The sequence below is a fragment of the Loxodonta africana genome, chromosome 7 (assembly GCF_030014295.1).
Source record: "Loxodonta africana isolate mLoxAfr1 chromosome 7, mLoxAfr1.hap2, whole genome shotgun sequence".
In the NCBI taxonomy this organism is placed as follows: domain Eukaryota; kingdom Metazoa; phylum Chordata; class Mammalia; order Proboscidea; family Elephantidae; genus Loxodonta; species Loxodonta africana.
Genome location: NC_087348.1, coordinates 104650286 through 104668522, shown reverse-complemented (window position 1 = coordinate 104668522; position 18237 = coordinate 104650286). Strand labels below are relative to the sequence as shown.

The 18237-nt window shown below is 40.0% G+C and overlaps 1 protein-coding gene across 1 annotated transcript in view; it reads right to left on the bottom strand.

Annotated features, from left to right (window-relative positions):
• The window catches only part of CCDC81 (coiled-coil domain containing 81), a 53363-nt gene that overhangs the window by 13780 nt on the left and 21346 nt on the right, over positions 1–18237 (bottom strand). Inside the window, exons 4-10 of the mRNA XM_010598214.3 lie at positions 14315–14571; positions 11421–11500; positions 8318–8436; positions 4441–4564; positions 2760–2856; positions 2139–2285; positions 1845–1949 (exon numbers count right to left, since the gene is read on the bottom strand). Of these exons, the coding sequence (XP_010596516.1) occupies positions 1845–1949; positions 2139–2285; positions 2760–2856; positions 4441–4564; positions 8318–8436; positions 11421–11500; positions 14315–14571 (929 nt within the window). The remainder of the gene's footprint in view (positions 1–1844; positions 1950–2138; positions 2286–2759; positions 2857–4440; positions 4565–8317; positions 8437–11420; positions 11501–14314; positions 14572–18237) is intronic.

The following is an 18237-nucleotide window of genomic DNA, read 5'->3' as shown; positions in this document are numbered from 1 at the left end:
TTTAAGATGAACTATGTGTGACAAATGGTGCTGTCAAGTCCTCTTACATGAGAACCAGTTATCATTAACCTTGAGATCATGTACGTAACAGGTTGTATCTGCTTGGCTATATATGTGTGTCAGAGTAGAAGTGTGTTCCACAGGGTTTTCAATATCTGATTTTTGGAAGTAGATAACCAGGCCTTTTTTCCAAGGCACCTATGGGTGGACTTGAACTTCCAACCTTTTGGTTAACAGCCAAGCAAATTACCATTTGCACCACCCAGGGACTCCTGGCTATATAAAAGGGTAAGATTTCTTTCTGACTTTATAATCTCTTCAGCAGATTGCCTGTGATGCTTATTATGTTCTGGCTCAAAGCTTATGCAATAATAAAACTGCTTTCTTTCTCTTCTACTCTTTCGGAGAGGTTTTCTGAGCTGGTAGGAGATTTGGTTTTAATTTTATTTCCCCAACAGAGGAAGAGAGCGCAAGCAACAAATTTAATTAGGAAGGTATTCCAAAAGTTCAGTCTTATAATGTGGTTTGGACTAGGGTGGTAACATTGAAGATGAAGAGATGCGAACAGATATAAGATAGATTTTGGAGGTTAAAGAAATATATATGCGCTTATGGTGTGGGGGGAGAGGGAAAGAGAGGAATCTTGGTTGACTCCTAGGTTTGGGGTTTGTTCAACTGGATGGCTGGTGATGCCACTTACTAAAATGGGAAGACTGGAAGAAGAACAGGTTGGGGACAAAAATCAAAAGTTCTGTTTTCGCTTGTTTAAGATATCTGCAGATATATTAAAGAGGAGATTCAAAGTGTGCAGTAATAAATATGATCTGGAACTCAAAGACTTCATGCCTAAACCTCACTTCAAAAGCATCTCTCTCTAAAAAAAAAAAAAAAAAGAAAGCATCCCTTTCTTTCTTCCGCCCCTGCCTCCTGGAATGCTCTTCCTCCGTTCTCTTCTTTACATAACTCCCGTTTACCCGGAAGTCTTTCCAGATCGCTGGTCCGAGTTAGCTGACTCCTCTCTTCGCTCACATTGCATCCTGTTCAAAGCTTTATCATGGCATTTATCATACTGCACTGTTTGTCTGTTTAAGTGTCTGTCTCCTCCACTAGACTGAGACCTCTTTAGAAAAGGGATCCTGTCTTATCCATCCTTTTATTCTTAGCCATCAGCACCAGAAAAAGTCCAATAAATGTTTGTGGATGAATAAAGAAAATGCATTTTATTAGATTTATGCCCAAAATGTCAGGCCACCTAGGTAGTGGTGTAGGAGGTGAAAGATTCAGGCAGAATAAAGGTAGGTATGTAATGGCCGAAAATGCTAAAATAAATGGTGAAGCAGGTGGCTCGCCTCCATCTGAAGAAGGGTTTCTCAAACTTTAATGTGCATACAAATCACCTAGGGGTCGGGTCTTCTTAAAATGCAGATTACCATCTAAGAGTCTAGGGTGGGGCCCTCAATTCTGCATTTCTAGTAAGCTCCCAGGTAATGCCAAGGCTGCAGGTCCACAGACCACACTCTCAAGGTTCTTCAGCTCCTCTCTTTAGATCACTGTTCCTGGGACAGGACTATAGTATGCTGCCCCCCACCACCTGCCCCAGTTCCTGGTTGAGAATTGCTATAAATAATAAGGGCTATGGCAACTAATGGGCTCTGTACTGTGAATGTGAACGGTGGAGACAGACACTAGACAGAAAACCCCTGCCTTAGAAGGAAGCTTCAACCCTACACAACCCACTTTTCAACTCTGCCACTTCAGAAAATGGCATAAATTGCATGGGAATGAATCCAAATGCTCACAGATGGGCCAGTCATTAGCAACAGAAATTTTCAAAAGGCTCTTACATAAAATTCAGGTTTTTCGTTCTTGTGGTTTCTTATAGCTTCAGCAACTCCAAGATTATAGGCAGCATTTTTCTGATTCTGTTCTCTAGTAGCCAGACTTTTCATCTATTGCCAAAAAAGAGAGGTGTTTATTAATAGTGTAAACTTGGACACAACCTAAATTTTAGTCCAGCTAAGTAAATATTAAATATGTTGTAGTACAGCCAAACGACAGAACATTTTAAATGGACATTTTATAATCCTCACATTCTACTTTCTCACATTAAGCACTTTTTAATCGAGGGGCTGCAATACCTGCTGTCTGAAGACAGCCTCCTGTTCTTTCAACAGCTGATACTGCTGTATGAGTTGCTCATCTTCTATCTCTCTCCTTTTCCTCTCTTCACTATAGTACACCGGGGAGTTCCTTTGTGCTCGTTGCAGACATACATAGCACATTTCCTAAATCAAATTAATTGATTAATCAAATTAAAAATTAATTCATGACAAATTGACTCTTACCTTTTACTTTTTTGCCTTCACATTCCCTCACTGGCTCTCCAGAGGCAGGATATCAAGAAACATACTTTATGAGAGGATGAAACTTACCAGTTGTCAGTTTATACAAACTACAATTAACAATTACCAAAATGGGATTTTGCAGAAGGGGCTGCACAGATATTCAGGATTTACCCAACTCTCACTTGATCAGAGTGTTTATAGCAACTGAAAATTAGAAAGGGATTTCCCAATTCTATTTCCGTTAACTAGTAGATCTTGACTAGTGGACAGATGTATCACAGGTCAGTTTTGGGTCCCAAGTCCTTAAGCCATACCCATATATTAAAATGAAGAAAGAAGGCTTATACCCAGAACTGACTTTGAAAAACAGAAGCCAGAGGAAGATTCTAATTGGATTTTGTTTGGATACTATACCTGTCCTGCCTTATTATGATCTTGACAAGCAGCAGGGGCTGGAGAAGGTTTGGACTTCATTTCATTGTCAGCTTTCAGAAAACCTGAAGATGTTAAGCTATAAGAACAACGCACCATTAATGATTAACAGTCTCACCTCTAGAACAACTGTAATTTTTAGAGGCCAGTACAGAGAAAGAAAGAGAAGTATCTCAGTGGTTTCCCTCAGAGCAGCTATATGCATAGAGATTAAGAACCTGTGCTTCGTGTCAGATAAGCCTGGATTTGAACTGCAAGCTGACTGACATTAGACAAGCTGCATAATCTTGCAAAGTCTCAGTTACCAACTCTGATAAATGGGGATAAGAATTAATTTATTCATTCCACAAAAATGTATTGAATCCATACCGTGTGCACACTAGGCACAGAAGATACAGTGAAGAACAAAACGTGAGAAAAAAAAATCCCAACCTTCATAGAATTTGTATTCTGATTGGGAAAGACAGCCTATAAACCAGATAAATAAGTGAACTCTATGTTACAGAAACCCTGGTGGCGTAGTGGTTAAGTGCTATGGCTGCTAACCAAAGGGTGGGCAGTTCAAATCCATCAGGCATTCCTTGGAAACTCTGTGGGACAGTTCTACTCTGTCCTATAGGGTTGCTATGAGTTGGAACTGAATCAATGGCAACGGGTTTGGTATAGTATGTTACATGATGATAAATGTCATGTAGTGCTGAAGGAATGGGGTATTAAACCCTAAACAGAGGCCAAGAAAGTTCTCACCACGAAGGTGACATTTGACTAAATACCTGAAGGAAGTGAGAGTGAATAAATGCAAAGTCCTTGAGGTGAGACCATGCCTGTGTGTTCAATCTGGCTGGAACGAGATCAGTTAGGGAAGAACAGGAGAGAGGTTGGAGATCACACAGAAGTTTGCATGCCATGATAAGGGCTTTGGCTTTCACTCTGAGTGAGATGGGAACCCATTAGAGGGTTCTGAGCAGAGAATGAGATCATCTGACTTACATTTTACTAGGGTCATTCTGGCTACAGTGTTGACAATAAACTTAAGGGGGGCAATGTCAGGAGCAGAACAAACAATTATGAGACTAGTCCAATAATTCAGGAGAGAAAGTGGTAGCAGTAGGGAGTTGTGAGAAGTGGCTGGATTCTGGATCTACATCAAAAGTGGAGTGGAAAGAATTTTCTGACTGAATACAAGTTCTTTTGCCACTGGCCCTCCACTGGCGTAGAGTATGTTTTCAGCCACAATCCCCTGATCAAGGGTGGGATGCACCGCTCCATTCTCTTGGCTTCCCACAGGTTTTGGCCTCCTGTCAGCAACCAAGAACTGAGCCCACAGCAGCTGTGGATATGGTTTCCAGAACTGCACAGGGGCCCAGAGCAAGAACTTTGAGATATTATTACAAACAAGGTTTGCAGTTACACAATCTGGAGATGCAAACTACATAACAGAAAGAGGCACACAGGAAAAACTTCTAACAAAATGATTTCTCTATGTCTGGCTCTCCCACTAGATTGTGGGCCTGGTTATCTCTATTATCCCTATTATCTAGCACACAGAACATACTCAAGAATACTGGATGTATGAATGAGCAGTTATTTAAATGCACTACATCAAGAAATGACTCAAAAATTTATTTGGTAAAGTACAACAGAAAAAATGTCAATGCATTACCTTTCAGGGGTCACATTTCTCCCACCACTCCCATTTCGCTCAAGCTTGTCCAGCAAGCTAACACTTGTCACTTTGGCAGGAGAGATAGCCTGTCTATCTCTATGTCTCTTGGGTGACAAGATCTCTGTAAAGAACGAATAGAAACCAGTTTCTTTTCAATGTTAACTGAGTTGTTTCTTCTTAACGCAGATAAACTCTGATAATTTTACAGGGAAAAATTTTCACATAACATAGACTCACTTATCTTCAAATTATTATCCTTTGCCCTGATGAGGTTTATGAATTCGTTTTTGCACACTAAATAGACAATAGATAAGTGGTAACTTTGGTGAAGGGTAACACAGAACACAATACTAAGGAAGTCAGCACAACTTGTACAAGGCAAGGGTCATGGAAGCTCCATAAATGTATCCAAACTCCCTGAGGGACTGAATTACTGGGCTGGAGGATGTGGGGATCATGGTCTCAGGAAACATCCAGCTCAACTGGCATAACATAATTTTTAGAGAAAATGCTCTACGTTCTACTTTGGTAAGTAGCATATGGGGTCTTAAAAGCCTGTGAGCAACCATCTAAGATACTCTACTGGTCTCACCCCATTGGGAGCAAGGGATAACGAAGAAAATCAAAGACACAAGTGAAAGGTTAGTCCAAAGGACTAATGAACCACAACTATCACAGCCTCCACCAGACTGAATCCAGCACAGCTAGATGGTGCCCAGCTACCACTACTGACTGCTCTGACAGGGATCACAATAGAGGGTCCTGGACAGAGCTGGAGAAAAATGTAGAACAAAAAAATACCAAACTTACTGGCCTGATAGAGACTGGAGGCACCCTGAGAGTATGGCCCCCGGACACCTTTTTAGCTCAGTAATGAAGTCACTCCCGAGGTTCACCCTTCATCCAAAGATTAGACAGGCCTATAAAACAAAATGAGACTAAAGGGGTACACTAAAGGCAAGGGCTAGAAGGCTGGAGGGGACAGGAAAGCTGGTGATGGAGAACCCAAGGTTGAAAAAGGAGAGTGTTGACATGTCATGGGGATGGTAACCAATGTCACAAAACAATATGTGTACTAATTGTTTAACAAGAAGCTAGTTTGTTCTGTAAACCTTCATCTAAAGTACAATAATAAAATGAAAAAGAAATTAAAATCTAAAAAGAAAAAAATTTGTTTTTGCTGTATACTTATTATGTGCAAAGCACTATGCTGGACACTTTAGAGGATACAAAGAAACAAGTTTTTACCGTTTAAGATCTTTCAGTACATACAGTTGAAGAGGGAAATAAGATGATATAAATAATAATAGGGAGAACTCCCATATTTGAAGGCTTTATTATGTGCCAACAGTGCTAAGTGCTTACATACATTGTGTAAATACAACTTAGGACAATGATGCAAAATGTCTAAATCCCAAATGAATGGTGCCATCTTCAAGGGTCTGACGTGTTCAGAGGAGAGAGAAGCCACTCTGGGAATGCAGTGATGAGAAAAGTTTTCATGGAGGAAGCCAGATGTGAAAAGATGAGTAGGATTGGGATTGTTGTTGTTGTTGTTTGGTGTTGTTGAGTTGGTTTCAACTCATAGCAACACTATCCACAACAGAACAAAACACTGCTCTGTCCTGCACCATCCTCACAATCATCGTTAGGCTTAAGCCCATTGTTGCAGCCACTGTATCAATCCATCTTGTTGAGGGTCTTCCTCTTATTCACTGACCCTCTACTTTACCAAGCATGATGTCCTTCTCCAGGGACTGGTCCCTCCTGATAACATATCTAAAGTGTGTGAGACGAAGTCTTGCCAACCTTGCTTCTAGGGAGTATTCTGGCTGTACTTCTTCCAAGACAAATTTGTTCACTCTTTTGGCAGTCCGTGGTATATTCAATATTCTTCACCAAAACCATAATCCAAAGGCGTCAGTTCTTCTTCAGCCTTCCTTATTCATTGTCCAGTTTTCACATGCATATGCTTGGGTCAGGCGCACCTTAGTCTTCAAGGTGACATCTTTGCTTTCTAACACTTTAAGGAGGTCTTTTGCAGCAGATTTATCCAATGCAATACATCACTTGATTTCTTGACTGCTGCTTCCATGGGTGTTGATTGTGGATCCAAGTTAAATGAATCCTTGACAACTTCAATCTTTTCTCCGTTTATCCTGATGTTGCTTATTGGTTCAGTTGTGAGGATTTTTGTTTTCTTTATGTGGAGGTTTAATTCATACTGAAGATTGTAGTCTTTGATCTTCATCAGTAAGTGCTTCAAGTCCTCTTCACTTTCAGCAAGCAAGGTTGTGTCATCTGCGTATCTCAGGTTGTTAATGAGTCTTCCTCCAATCCTGATGCCCTGTTCTTCTTCATATAGTCCAGCTTCTTGGATTATTTGCTCAGCATACAGACCGAACAAGTATGGTGAAAGAATACAACCATGACACACACCTTCCCTGACTTTAAACCATGCAGTATCCTCTTGTTATGTTCGAACAACTGCCTCTTGCTATATGTACAGGTTCCACATGAGCACAATTAAGTGTTCTGGAATTCCCATTCTTCGCAATGTTATCCATAATTTGTTAGATCCACACAGTCGAATGCCTTTGCATAGTCAATAAAACACAGGTAAACATCTTTCTGGTATCTTCTGCTTTCAGCCAGGATCCATCTGACATCGGCAATGATACCCCCGGTTCCACATCCTCTTCTGAATCTGGCTTGAACTTCCCTGTTGATACACTGCTGTAGTCGCTCTTGAATGATCTTCAGGATTAGCATAGACTGAAAGAAAAGGAAGAATATTCCCAGCAAGAGAAAAAGAGTAAATAAAGGCATGGAGTCAAGAAAGGGCAAAGCATGTTAGAAGAATATGAACGGATTAATTTCGCCCAAAGAAGTCTGTGTAAAGGAACAGTAGAGATGAGGTTAGAGAGATGAAAGCATGCGAACACTAGGCTGAAAGTCAATGTGAAATGTTTTGTTTGGCCCAATTAGCATTTTTGTTTTTATATCGATTAGTTACCAACATTTAATAGTCAACAGAATTCATATAAAACTCAGGATCTCTGCTTCTCTTGAAAAATCAGAAGATCTGATATCACTTGGTTTATATTTCCACAAATCAGTAATCTGCTAGAGGAACAGTATTCAGGGTCCCTAGGACTCTTTCAAAAGGTTTTTGAGTGCCTAGGGCTTTTTTCATATACTTCAACCAAAAATGCAAATTTTGATATGAGAATTCATTTACCTTCTATTAAGCCAGGCATCAAAGAGATTCAAAAAATGTAAAACTGCCACTTTTCATTTTTCATTACAAATTATTTATGTTAACATGCAATGCATTTATTATTGTCATTTTAAATGAATAAATATTTGTAAATTTTCTCAGTCTTCATTGCAATATGGTAAGTATCAATAGATATAACTACCATAAACCGAAGTTCTTTGGGGTACTCCATAATTTTTAAGCACATAAAGGAGTCCAGAGGCCCAAAGTTTGGGAACCACTGTACTACAGCAACAGCTGCTCCTCATAAGAGGATATGCTCTCTCCACTTCGCCACTGCTATGGTCTTATATCCAGTCCACTTAACTCCTTTATGTTACCCCCCTGGACCCTGTAGACACCAGAATTTTGACCCCTGTATGCAATGGGGAGCCAGTGAAGAGTCACAGTCTAACAGTCTGAGAGTCACAGAGTCTAGGCGTAGAGTGGTTAAGATGAGATACAGAATTTCAGGAACAAAACCTGTTTGTTAGAAGAAATCCAGCAATTATTCATGAGTCTTTATTTATTTTGAGCATAGGAGTTGCTAAGCAATATGGCTGGGTTCATAAGCAGTAAAAAGTGCCAGACTATACCCAGAAACTATTGGCCTACCTCTGATGTCTTCTTTATCTGACTGGTCTTTAACCTTGTACTTTCTTTCTCTATTCTCTCCATTTTCTTCTACAGTGGTCTGCATAGATGGTTTGTTTTCTGTCTCCTTGAGATCAATCCTAGGAACAAGTCAAGATGTTTATCTACTGTACTGGAATGGAATAGGTGACTGTGAATTCTCAGTTCCAGGAAGCAATGAAGCCAGCTCACTGATTCTGAAATAAGGCCCACTTCTCGAAGGAGGAGCCCTGATGGCGCAGTGGTTAAGAGCTCAGCTGTTAACCAAAACGTTGGCAGTTCGAATCCATGAGCTGTTCCTTGGAAACCCTTTGAGGCAGTTCTACTCTGTCCTATAGGGTCGCTATAAGTCAGAATCAACTCGATGGCAACTGGCTTGGCTTGGCTCCCTCAAGGGGGTAATCCCTGAGTGGTGAAACTGGTTACTGTGCTCAGCTAGCCAAAAGGTTGAAGGTTCAGGTCTACCCAGAGGGCTCCTCAGACGAAAGCCATCGTGATCTACTTCTGAAAAATCAATCATTTGAAAACCCTGTGGAGCACAGTTCTATTCTGACACACACAGGGTGACATGAGAAGAAGTCAACTCAGCAGCAACTAGTTCCCCTCAAGGAGTGAGTGCTTTGGTTTGCTAAGTATACATTATGGACTCACTCCATTGAGACTAAGTCTGGGAGTCACCAATACCTTCCCCGCTCTTGTCTGTGGTCTCAAAAGCAACTTGCATAGAGAGAAATCGCTTCAAAGGTCTGGATTTAAGTTTTTCATTTTGTTTTCCGTTTGATTTTTTTCTGTGTCTTTTCTAGTTTTATGACCATATGCCATGGGGGTGACATAATGAAAGGTGATTGTTAGGCAGTACAAAGGCTAGGAGTCCCAAGGATTCACTGCCTGGCAGACAGAGTATGCCCCCAAATAACTATTGCTCTCTTCCCTCCTACTCCTCCCCATCTCCTCATCCTCTCCCAAGCAAAAGTGAGGGACTTGCAAGGTAGAAAGGGGCTGGGAGGCTCAACTGGTGTGTGTAGTTGTAGGCTTTCTTTGATCTCCAGTATAGAGTGCTGCGCTGGAGTAGGGGGGCACCTCCAGTAAATTCAGGGAACAAACTTAACATAAATAAAACCCCTACAACTGTTTCAAGTATTTGAGTCCACATTTCCATTTCTAGGTGTGCTAATTTCCAGGGTCCTTCACCTCTGTTCCTTGACCCACTGTAAATATTTCCCTCCTGAAGTGCTTCAGCCAAAATATATCAAAGGGTATAACCAAATTTGCCCCCCATCCAAGACACAATCAAGATAAAATTATTTTGAATACAACTTTTTTTAATGAGCAAGGCAACACGGTGCAATGGAAAGAACACTGGAACAGCCGAGAAACATGGTTTCATTTCTGGCTTGGCCACTCACTAGATTTGTCACCATTTTATCTGCAAAATGAGGACTAGCTAATCTCTAAAGGTTCATTCTAGTTTTACCACTGATATTGCCAAGGTGTATGTTATACAGCTGTTCCAGGAGAGGGCTGTTCAAAACCAACAAACGCAAGAAGATGCCACAGACTCAAAAAAGATGAGAAAATAATACTCTAGGAAGCTGACTGTTAGGCCCCAAACTGCCTCCACCTGAAATGCATACTTGTTAATGGCACAGCAGTTAAGATTAAGAAGATGACTAAATACACACAATGAATAAGAGATGGCCAAACTAGAAATAAAACCCATGTATCTCCTGACCTCTATTCCAATGTTCTTAATATTGCACCATGTTGCCTCACTCATTAAAAAAAGTAACAGTAATGACTTAAATTCAAAATGAATGTGTTATCTCCATAAAATGGAGAAAATTATACATATCATAGGGTTGTTACGAAGATTAAATAATATTGAGAATGTGCTTAACAGTACTCGGCATCTAATATGTGTTCCATGTATAATAACCAGTAACATTATTATGATCATTATTATGTTGTTATCATCATCACTATTATCATCATTGTCAGCAGCAGCCACCAGTAACATCCACTGCGCTCTCTCCTGCTTTTTGTGCAGTTCCACCTCTGTGAGAGAAGGGTTTGGGATAAAGCCTGTTTCCTTATCCTACCTTTTTTTTTTTTTTTTAACATCTTCAGTGGTAAAAATCAAGGCTCTGACAGGAGGTGGGCTAGACTACAAAAACAGAAAGAAGCTAGGACGGAGGAAGTGATGGAAAGTAAAGTCTAGCAGGTGAGAGAAATTTTACAAGGATGAAGGTTGATGGAAGGAGCCCTGGTGGCACAATGTTAACAGCAGAAAAGACCTGGCGATCTGTTCCCTAAAGATTCCCACCCACTGCTGTCTAGTCGATTCTGACTCATACCAACGCTACAGGGCAGAATAGAACCGACCTATAGGGTTTCCAGTGCTGTAAGTCTTTACCAAAGCAGACTGCCACATCTTTCTCCTGAGGAGGAGCTGGTGGGTTCAAACCCCAGACCTTTTGGTTAGCAACTGAGTGCTTTAACCACTGTACCACCAGAGCTCCTTCCCGTAAAAACTACAGCCTAGGAAACCCTGTGGGGCATTCTACTCTGTCATATAAGGCCACTATGAGTCAGAATTGACTCCATGGCACACAACAACAAGGTTGGTAGAAAGGAGCCCTGGTAGCACAATGGTTAAGCACCTGGCTGCTAACCAGCTCCACAGGAGAAAGACCTGGTGATCTGCTCCCATAAAGACTGCAGCCTAGAAAACCCTATCAGCAGTTCTACTCTGTCAATACTAGGTCACTATGAGTTGAAAATCGACTCAGTGGCACCTAACAACAACAACAAGGTTGGTGAGAACTGGTGGTATCAGAATTTACACAGAAACAAGAATAGTTTAAAAACAAATACTCTAAATGCCCATTGTTTTTTGATTCAACTACAGAGAGTGTATGCAATAAACTCTTTTTCCCTGGTGAATTGAGAGAGAGAGAGAAAAAAAAAAACTGCACTAAAAGAAGCATAAGCTACAAAAGGTTGAGTGAGAAACACTGTCCTATTAGAGCAACAGATGAGCAAGGACAGCTGGTGCCTGGAGGAACCCACGGAGCAAAGCACTCACCTTGGGAACACAAGCACGCTGCAGGGCCTCTTCCCAACGTCCTCTCTGCTAGACAACACTGAGTCCACAGTGCCAGGCCTCTGGAGGACAGGGAAAGGGAAGCATTACACCTGGACTGTGGTCCAGGACACAGACAAACTAGATGCTACAGGCTGTCTCAGAGGCAAAACTACCATGATACTATTTTTGTTGTTTATCTGCTAGACAACACTGAGTCCACAGTGCCAGGCCTCTGGAGGACAGGGAAAGGGAAGTATTACACCTGGACTGTGGTCCAGGACACAGACAAACTAGATGCTACAGGCTGTCTCAGAGGCAAAACTACCATGATACTATTTTTGTTGTTTTTCTTCCATGCTTAAAGTCCAGAACTTAAACTCCAATGAGGAATGTCTCATTCATCAAAGTAGTCACCCTGGTAGGTGCTTACTAATTCCACCGATGCTGCCTTTTCTCAAACCATTTCCTCTTTGGAAATTACCTTCATAGTTGACATTTTTTTTAGATATCTTTAGGAGGGGACTGGACGCTATCAGGAAAATAAGCAAGCTAGCTGATTTCATTCTTGACTCAAATAATTCTAAAATTGAGTAGTTATAAGACAGGCTTTGGAGTGTGGTAGACTCATGTTCATATCCCCACACTGCTACCAGCCTCAGGCCTTGGGTATATGGGAATTTAAAAAAAATATATATATATAAAAAAAAATAGGATCCAATTAATAGGATTTTTATGAGATACTGTATGTAAGTAGCTAGGACACCGTAAGCACTCAACAAATGACAGCTACTATTATTCTATAAAAATCACATTATTCTATTAGTATATAGTAATAATATGTATAAATTTTTATTCTGGGACTAACGATGTGGCTCACAAATGGCTTTGAAGGAACTCCCAGGAAGAGGTTTTTAAATCTTTTGAGCAAAAGCAGCATCACTGAAATAAGCACATAGCTTCCCAAGCGGAGCACTCAGCGGAAGGGTAGGCAGGTTTACGTTACGGTACATTTAGGGGAAAAATCACCGTCACCACTTTACAGCAGCTCCCCAGAATGTGTTTTATAGATGTTAATGAGATAGTATGAGTACTGGATTAACATAAGGTTCTGTAATGAAATAATCTGGGCAGTTAAACAGCTTCTTGGCAGATTTCGCAGATCCTTGACCACGCTCGTGGGCTTCATGCCCCTGTCCGTGAGGGTGACATAAGCATCAGTGTTCAATCTTCTTTGGCCTCCAAAATATTTTTCTTAGAATGTCTCTCAGGATTAGTTTGAAAAATGCTCCTTAAAAATTCTGCCTTAGAGTTCAGCAGGCCAAATAAAATGCTGTCTTCTGTTTAGACACATACGAAGCTACAAAGTTCAGCAGGCTCCTTGAGGATTAGAGATGGACCAGTCACTCTGGCCTTGCTTCTGGTTTTGCAAATCTTGCCTTGTGTTCTTACAGAAAAGAGAAAGTTATGCCTGTGTGTGTTTCCACGTACAGGGTTGGCATCCCCTTAGCAATCCTTTACGATGCCAGATTGTATAGAAAACACCAACAGCCTCATTATGTACAACTCCATCTCCTAAACCCCCAACCTAGAGATCCGTGAAAGGAGAAATGGGTAGAAGTAGACCTTATTCATAACCTTTTCATTTAAGTCAGGCATTTGCTCTATGGGACACAAGATTATACACCATTCTGTGACAATCCAATGCATTCATGTCAACATTGTTAGCTCCCAAAGGTATAAAAAAAAATAAAAAAAAAACTAAGGCAAATCAAAAAAAAAAAAAATCAAGTATTCAGTAAATCCTTGTTGACTGTTTCATTGCCTCCTTACACCCTGCTATGTCTAACCTGGTAGTCACAGGGTAACGTAAAATGGTTTAGCGCTTGACTACTAGCCAAAACGCTGCTGGGTGGTTCAAACCCACCCAAAGGTGCTTCAGAAGACAGGCCTGCTGATCTGCTTCCAAAAGGTCAGAGCCTTGAAAACCCTACGGAGCAGTTCTACTCTGCACACATGGGGTTGCTGTGGGTCGGAAATGACTCAACAGCAGCTAGCAATAGTATGTCTAACTTAGCATGAAGGTCACTCAAGTCCAGACCAGCTACTTAATGGTTAATAACAGTGTCAATTAGGAAAGTTCTTCCACTACATGGCAAATTAAAAGCTAAAAATGGATTTTTGTAACTTGAATTAGATTTCTTTTGTAGGCCTTCATTGAAATATAATAACAGAAACAGCAAAAAAATGTGTGGTTAGGAAGTCTGGGCTTGAATCTCAGTTCTGCCACTTAGCACTCGGATTTCATGTTCCCTGCATGAGCTCTCTGAGCTTCCACTTTTCTCATTTATAAAATCAGGGTAATAATTTATAATGTTTTGAGCTCATATGAAGTCATATATACAGAAGAACTTTGTAAACTATAACCCACCCATTGCTATCAAGTCAATTCCGACCCATAGTGACCCTACAGGACAGAGTAGAACTGTTCCATAGGGCTTCCAAGGCAGTAATCTTTATGGAAGCAGACTGCCACACCTGTCTCCTGCAGAGCAGCTGGTAGGTCCAAACTGCTGATCTTTGGTCGACAGCCAAGTGCTTAACCACCAGGGCTCCTTTTATAAACTATAAGGTACTATAAAATGTTCAGAATTATGATAATTTCTATTACTATTTATAGTCATCAGTTGGCACTGGCTCAAAACTTATTTTAAAGTTCTTTTTTATCTTTCTAGAAACTCCTTTTTGTCTAAGAGTCTATAAATAAGCACTTTTGTGCACTTCGGGAAACTGTCCTTTAAAATACGTAAATCTGAGTTTTTAATGCTGACACACCTATAGCTGATTTAGAGGTATAATTTGAGAGAAGGGTTAGGAGAAGGAAAACATTGATTTACATTTGCTAGGGCTTTCACCAAAGTCCCACTTCCATCCATGGCACAAAGAAAGTCCTTATAAAATTTCATCTTCACTTTGCTGTTTCTGATCACAAGAACCCCAATTCCTTTGAATGTAAACTCCACATTTTGTTTGGTGGAAATGGATCGCGATAAAAAAAGCAATGTCTCCTTCACACATCCTTCCACTGTATCCCTGTTAAATGGACCCTCCAAAGATATCATGACAAAATTAAGTGGAATAACTGGGATATCACCTAGAAGAGAAAAAACAAGTTGGGGTGAGGGAAAGAAGGTGGATATTTACAATAAAGACAGATCAGATACACTCACAAATAATTATCTGATTCTCACTTAATACTCAAAAATAGAGTTGTCCATACGAAGACTTTAATTATACTCAATATAACATTGTCTATTACTGTAAATAACACAAATGGTTATTAACAGATACTAATCAGTACAATTTTCCCTAAAAATATATCTTACATTCCAAACAAGAAAAATTTGTTTTCTAAGCAAGACTCCATACACACCTTCTGGTGTTCCCTTAGAAATTGAGTAATAACTAACCACTTCTCTTTTTTTTTTTTTTTTCTCTTCAGAGGATTTTCTGAATTTTTCAACCCCCTTATTTTCTAAGACATGCTGCAGCAGTATTTGCCTATCTCCTCCAATATCATAGAATCTTTAAACAATTACAAATATCTATGAATGTTAAGTGTTTTGAAAAGATTGTATTCTTCACTACATGTTATCTTTCAAATGAAATTGGGTCTTACACAAGGGTGTCAGAGCAGATGACTTGCAGAATGCTTTTCCTTTCTAATGATTCCATGAAAGTCATTGCAAAAGAATATGCTTATATCTTGAAGCATAGGGTCCATTCAACTACAATACAAAGTAGGAGCTGTACAACAAGGTCTACAGGTCAGGTAAGGGGTAAATAGCAAAGGAGGTCAATATAAAAAATCCAGAGAGAGGCAATAAGTCAGTCCACTGATAAAGGAATAGGTCAGAGAAAACACAAGAACATTTTAAACATTCATTTAGAGAGTATGAATTGATAGCTTTTCAAATGTCCAATACAGCTGGAAGATGAGGGTTAGCAGTTCTACAAAACACAGTCAGCCCTTTATCAGCCCACTGTCTTCTGCACAATTTGACAGTGATTCTATACCACCTTCCTCCTCTTCATTTTCTAATACATTTCTTAAAAGAGAAGCCTATATTCTCTGCCTCTGTAACCTCTCCTCCCCTCCCATAGCCTCTCTGCAATTTGTCAACCAGTCCACTAGTCGAAATAAGGACACCATCATCTCATGATGGGTAAGCCAACGGATGCTTTGCAGATCTTGTTTCTCGTAACTCTTTGTACTTTCTTTTGTCCATGCCCTCTTTTCTCTTGTATGCATGGCCCCATTTTTCATTCTCCTATTTGCTCTTGGGTCTCCAGTGCTGATTCCCCTCCTCTTTTGACTCCCTAAAAGATGCTGTTTTTTTCACAGGATTCTATCCTTGTCTGTCTCTTCTTCCTCTTACCTTATATTCTCTCTCTAGGTAACCTTATCTATTGTAATGGTTTCAGTAGCAATATGCTGGTGACTCTTGAACCTTGATCTCTAATCTCCTCCACCTCTCTCCTGGGGTCTGGAATCACCTTTACTTAGATATCCTTACAGGAATCTCAAGCTCACTATGTCAAAAAAAATTTTTTTTCATTATTTTATGCCTTACCAGAACCTACCTCTTTCATCCTTTACGTTAATAGCACAGATAAGAAATCTAATCTACCTACCACTCTCAGTTCGTAACTGAATCTCATCAATTCTGCATTTCATCTGTCTCATGGATAGATGCCCTCATTTCCCTTCTGATTGTCATGCCTTCATGCAGGCCGTTACCGTTTTTTACCAAATGACTATAATTGAACTAAAAACTAGACCAGTACAGATAACCCCCTGTTTAATTCCCTCCTCAATGCCTTTAGGATGAACTTCAACGTCCTTATCAGACCTTATAAGGACCCTCACAATTTGGCCCCTACCTATCACTTCTGCCTTACCTCCCTCTACTTGCCACAATAATCAATATGCCCTTGCCACACAGAACTATCCCTTACTCCCTGAACAGGCTTCACTATTTTCCTTTTTCTTGACTTTATTCATACTGTTCCTAAAGTATTTTCCTACAGCGTCTCTGTCTGACAAAGTCCTATCATCCTTTAAGCTCTCCTCACATGTCATCTTCCTAAAACTCCTAAAAGATAGGCAAGCTCTCCTCTGGGCTCCCAAAGCGTTTGATCCGGTTCCTAAGCAAGGCTGCTTTTACAGCATTTAATCATGTCATAAATTCTCGTTATTCACGGTAGATATGTTCTATAAGGAAACCCTGGTGGCGTAGTGGTTAAGTGCTACGGCTGCTAACCAAGAGGTCGGCAGTTCAAATCCGCCAGGCGCTCCATGGAAACTCTATGGGGCAGTTCTAGTCTGTCCTATAAGGTCGCTATGAGTCGGAATCGACTCGGCGGCAGGGGGTTTGATTTTGATTTTTATGTTGTATAAAGTTGCACGGACACTGAATTAGCAAATACTGAATGATTCTCCTAGGGAAAATAAAAGCCTAGGTTCCCGTGAGCCTCTGGTTACAACATTTTCGTCAACCGGTCAGTACATAACCTTGTCTTATGTGTACTTCTATTTAAAGATACCTTATTTAATTTTTTTTTATTTAATATATATTGTTGATTCATTCACAATGAACTCACAGCCAATAGCACTATAACTCATGCTTAAATGAAGCTTGTCTAACACACGTATTTTCTCTGTAGGGCAAATGAGAGTCTTCTTATGCTTAGAAACACTAGAGAGCACTTTAGCACTATGGGTTATTTTAACCAGCAAAATCTCCAACAAAAAGCAAAATAATGCAAAAAGCATGGAACTAAACGGAAGGCAAAAAGGACACAGTTACAGAACAAGAGCTGTAACAAGAAGGCAGAGGATGACCTTGCTCATCCTTAGCTGGGATCCTGCGTATCAGGTGACTCATATTTTTCACTCCTCTGCACATGTCCATGAATGACCACAAAAGTACTGCAAGTATTGATTTTGGGTTTACAAATAAATTTTAGGAAGTAGGCAAATTCAAAAATACAAAAAATGAGAATCAACTACATACTTGACTCCCACACTAGATTCTGAGCTCTTCAAAAGCAAGGACCATGTCTTACTAGTCTTTAAAACCACAAGGTAGCAGAGTGCCCGGTACACAGGAGGGTCAGTGTAATGTTTGATTGCTGTTGTTATGTGCTGTTCACCCATAGCAACCCTATATGATAGAGTAGAACTGCTCCATAGGGTTTCCTAGGCTGTAATCTTTACGGGAGCAGGGGGGCAGATCGCCAGGTCTTTTCTCCAGCAGAGTGGCTGATGAGTTTGAACCACTGCTCTTTTGGTTAGCAGCCAAGCACTTAACCATTGCATCACTAGGGCCCCAAAATGTTTGATTTTAGTTATCTAGTTAATTACTAATGAAGAATTATAGCCCCATAGTTAAACTCTAGATAAAATTGTTCTTATAAACTAATTCAGCCATATATAATTTTTGAAATTACCTTACCCTATAAAAAAAAATAATTGTATATATAAACTACTTTTGTGAGCTACACTACAAGATCTAAGATGAAAAGTATGCTCTAATTCTAAGGTACAAGTGTTGTTTGGGGAAAAGTTGGCTTTATTTTCATTTCCTTCAGTAGGTTTTTGATAAATTACAGTATTTCTTCTGTTATAAAACTCTAGGTAAAAATAGCTGAAAATTTCTATCAAATTCACCATAATGAATACATGCATAATGAATTCTAAGTAGAGTTTGTTGATATTTGTTTTTCCAATATATCCTTTTTCTCATGGAAAGTTACT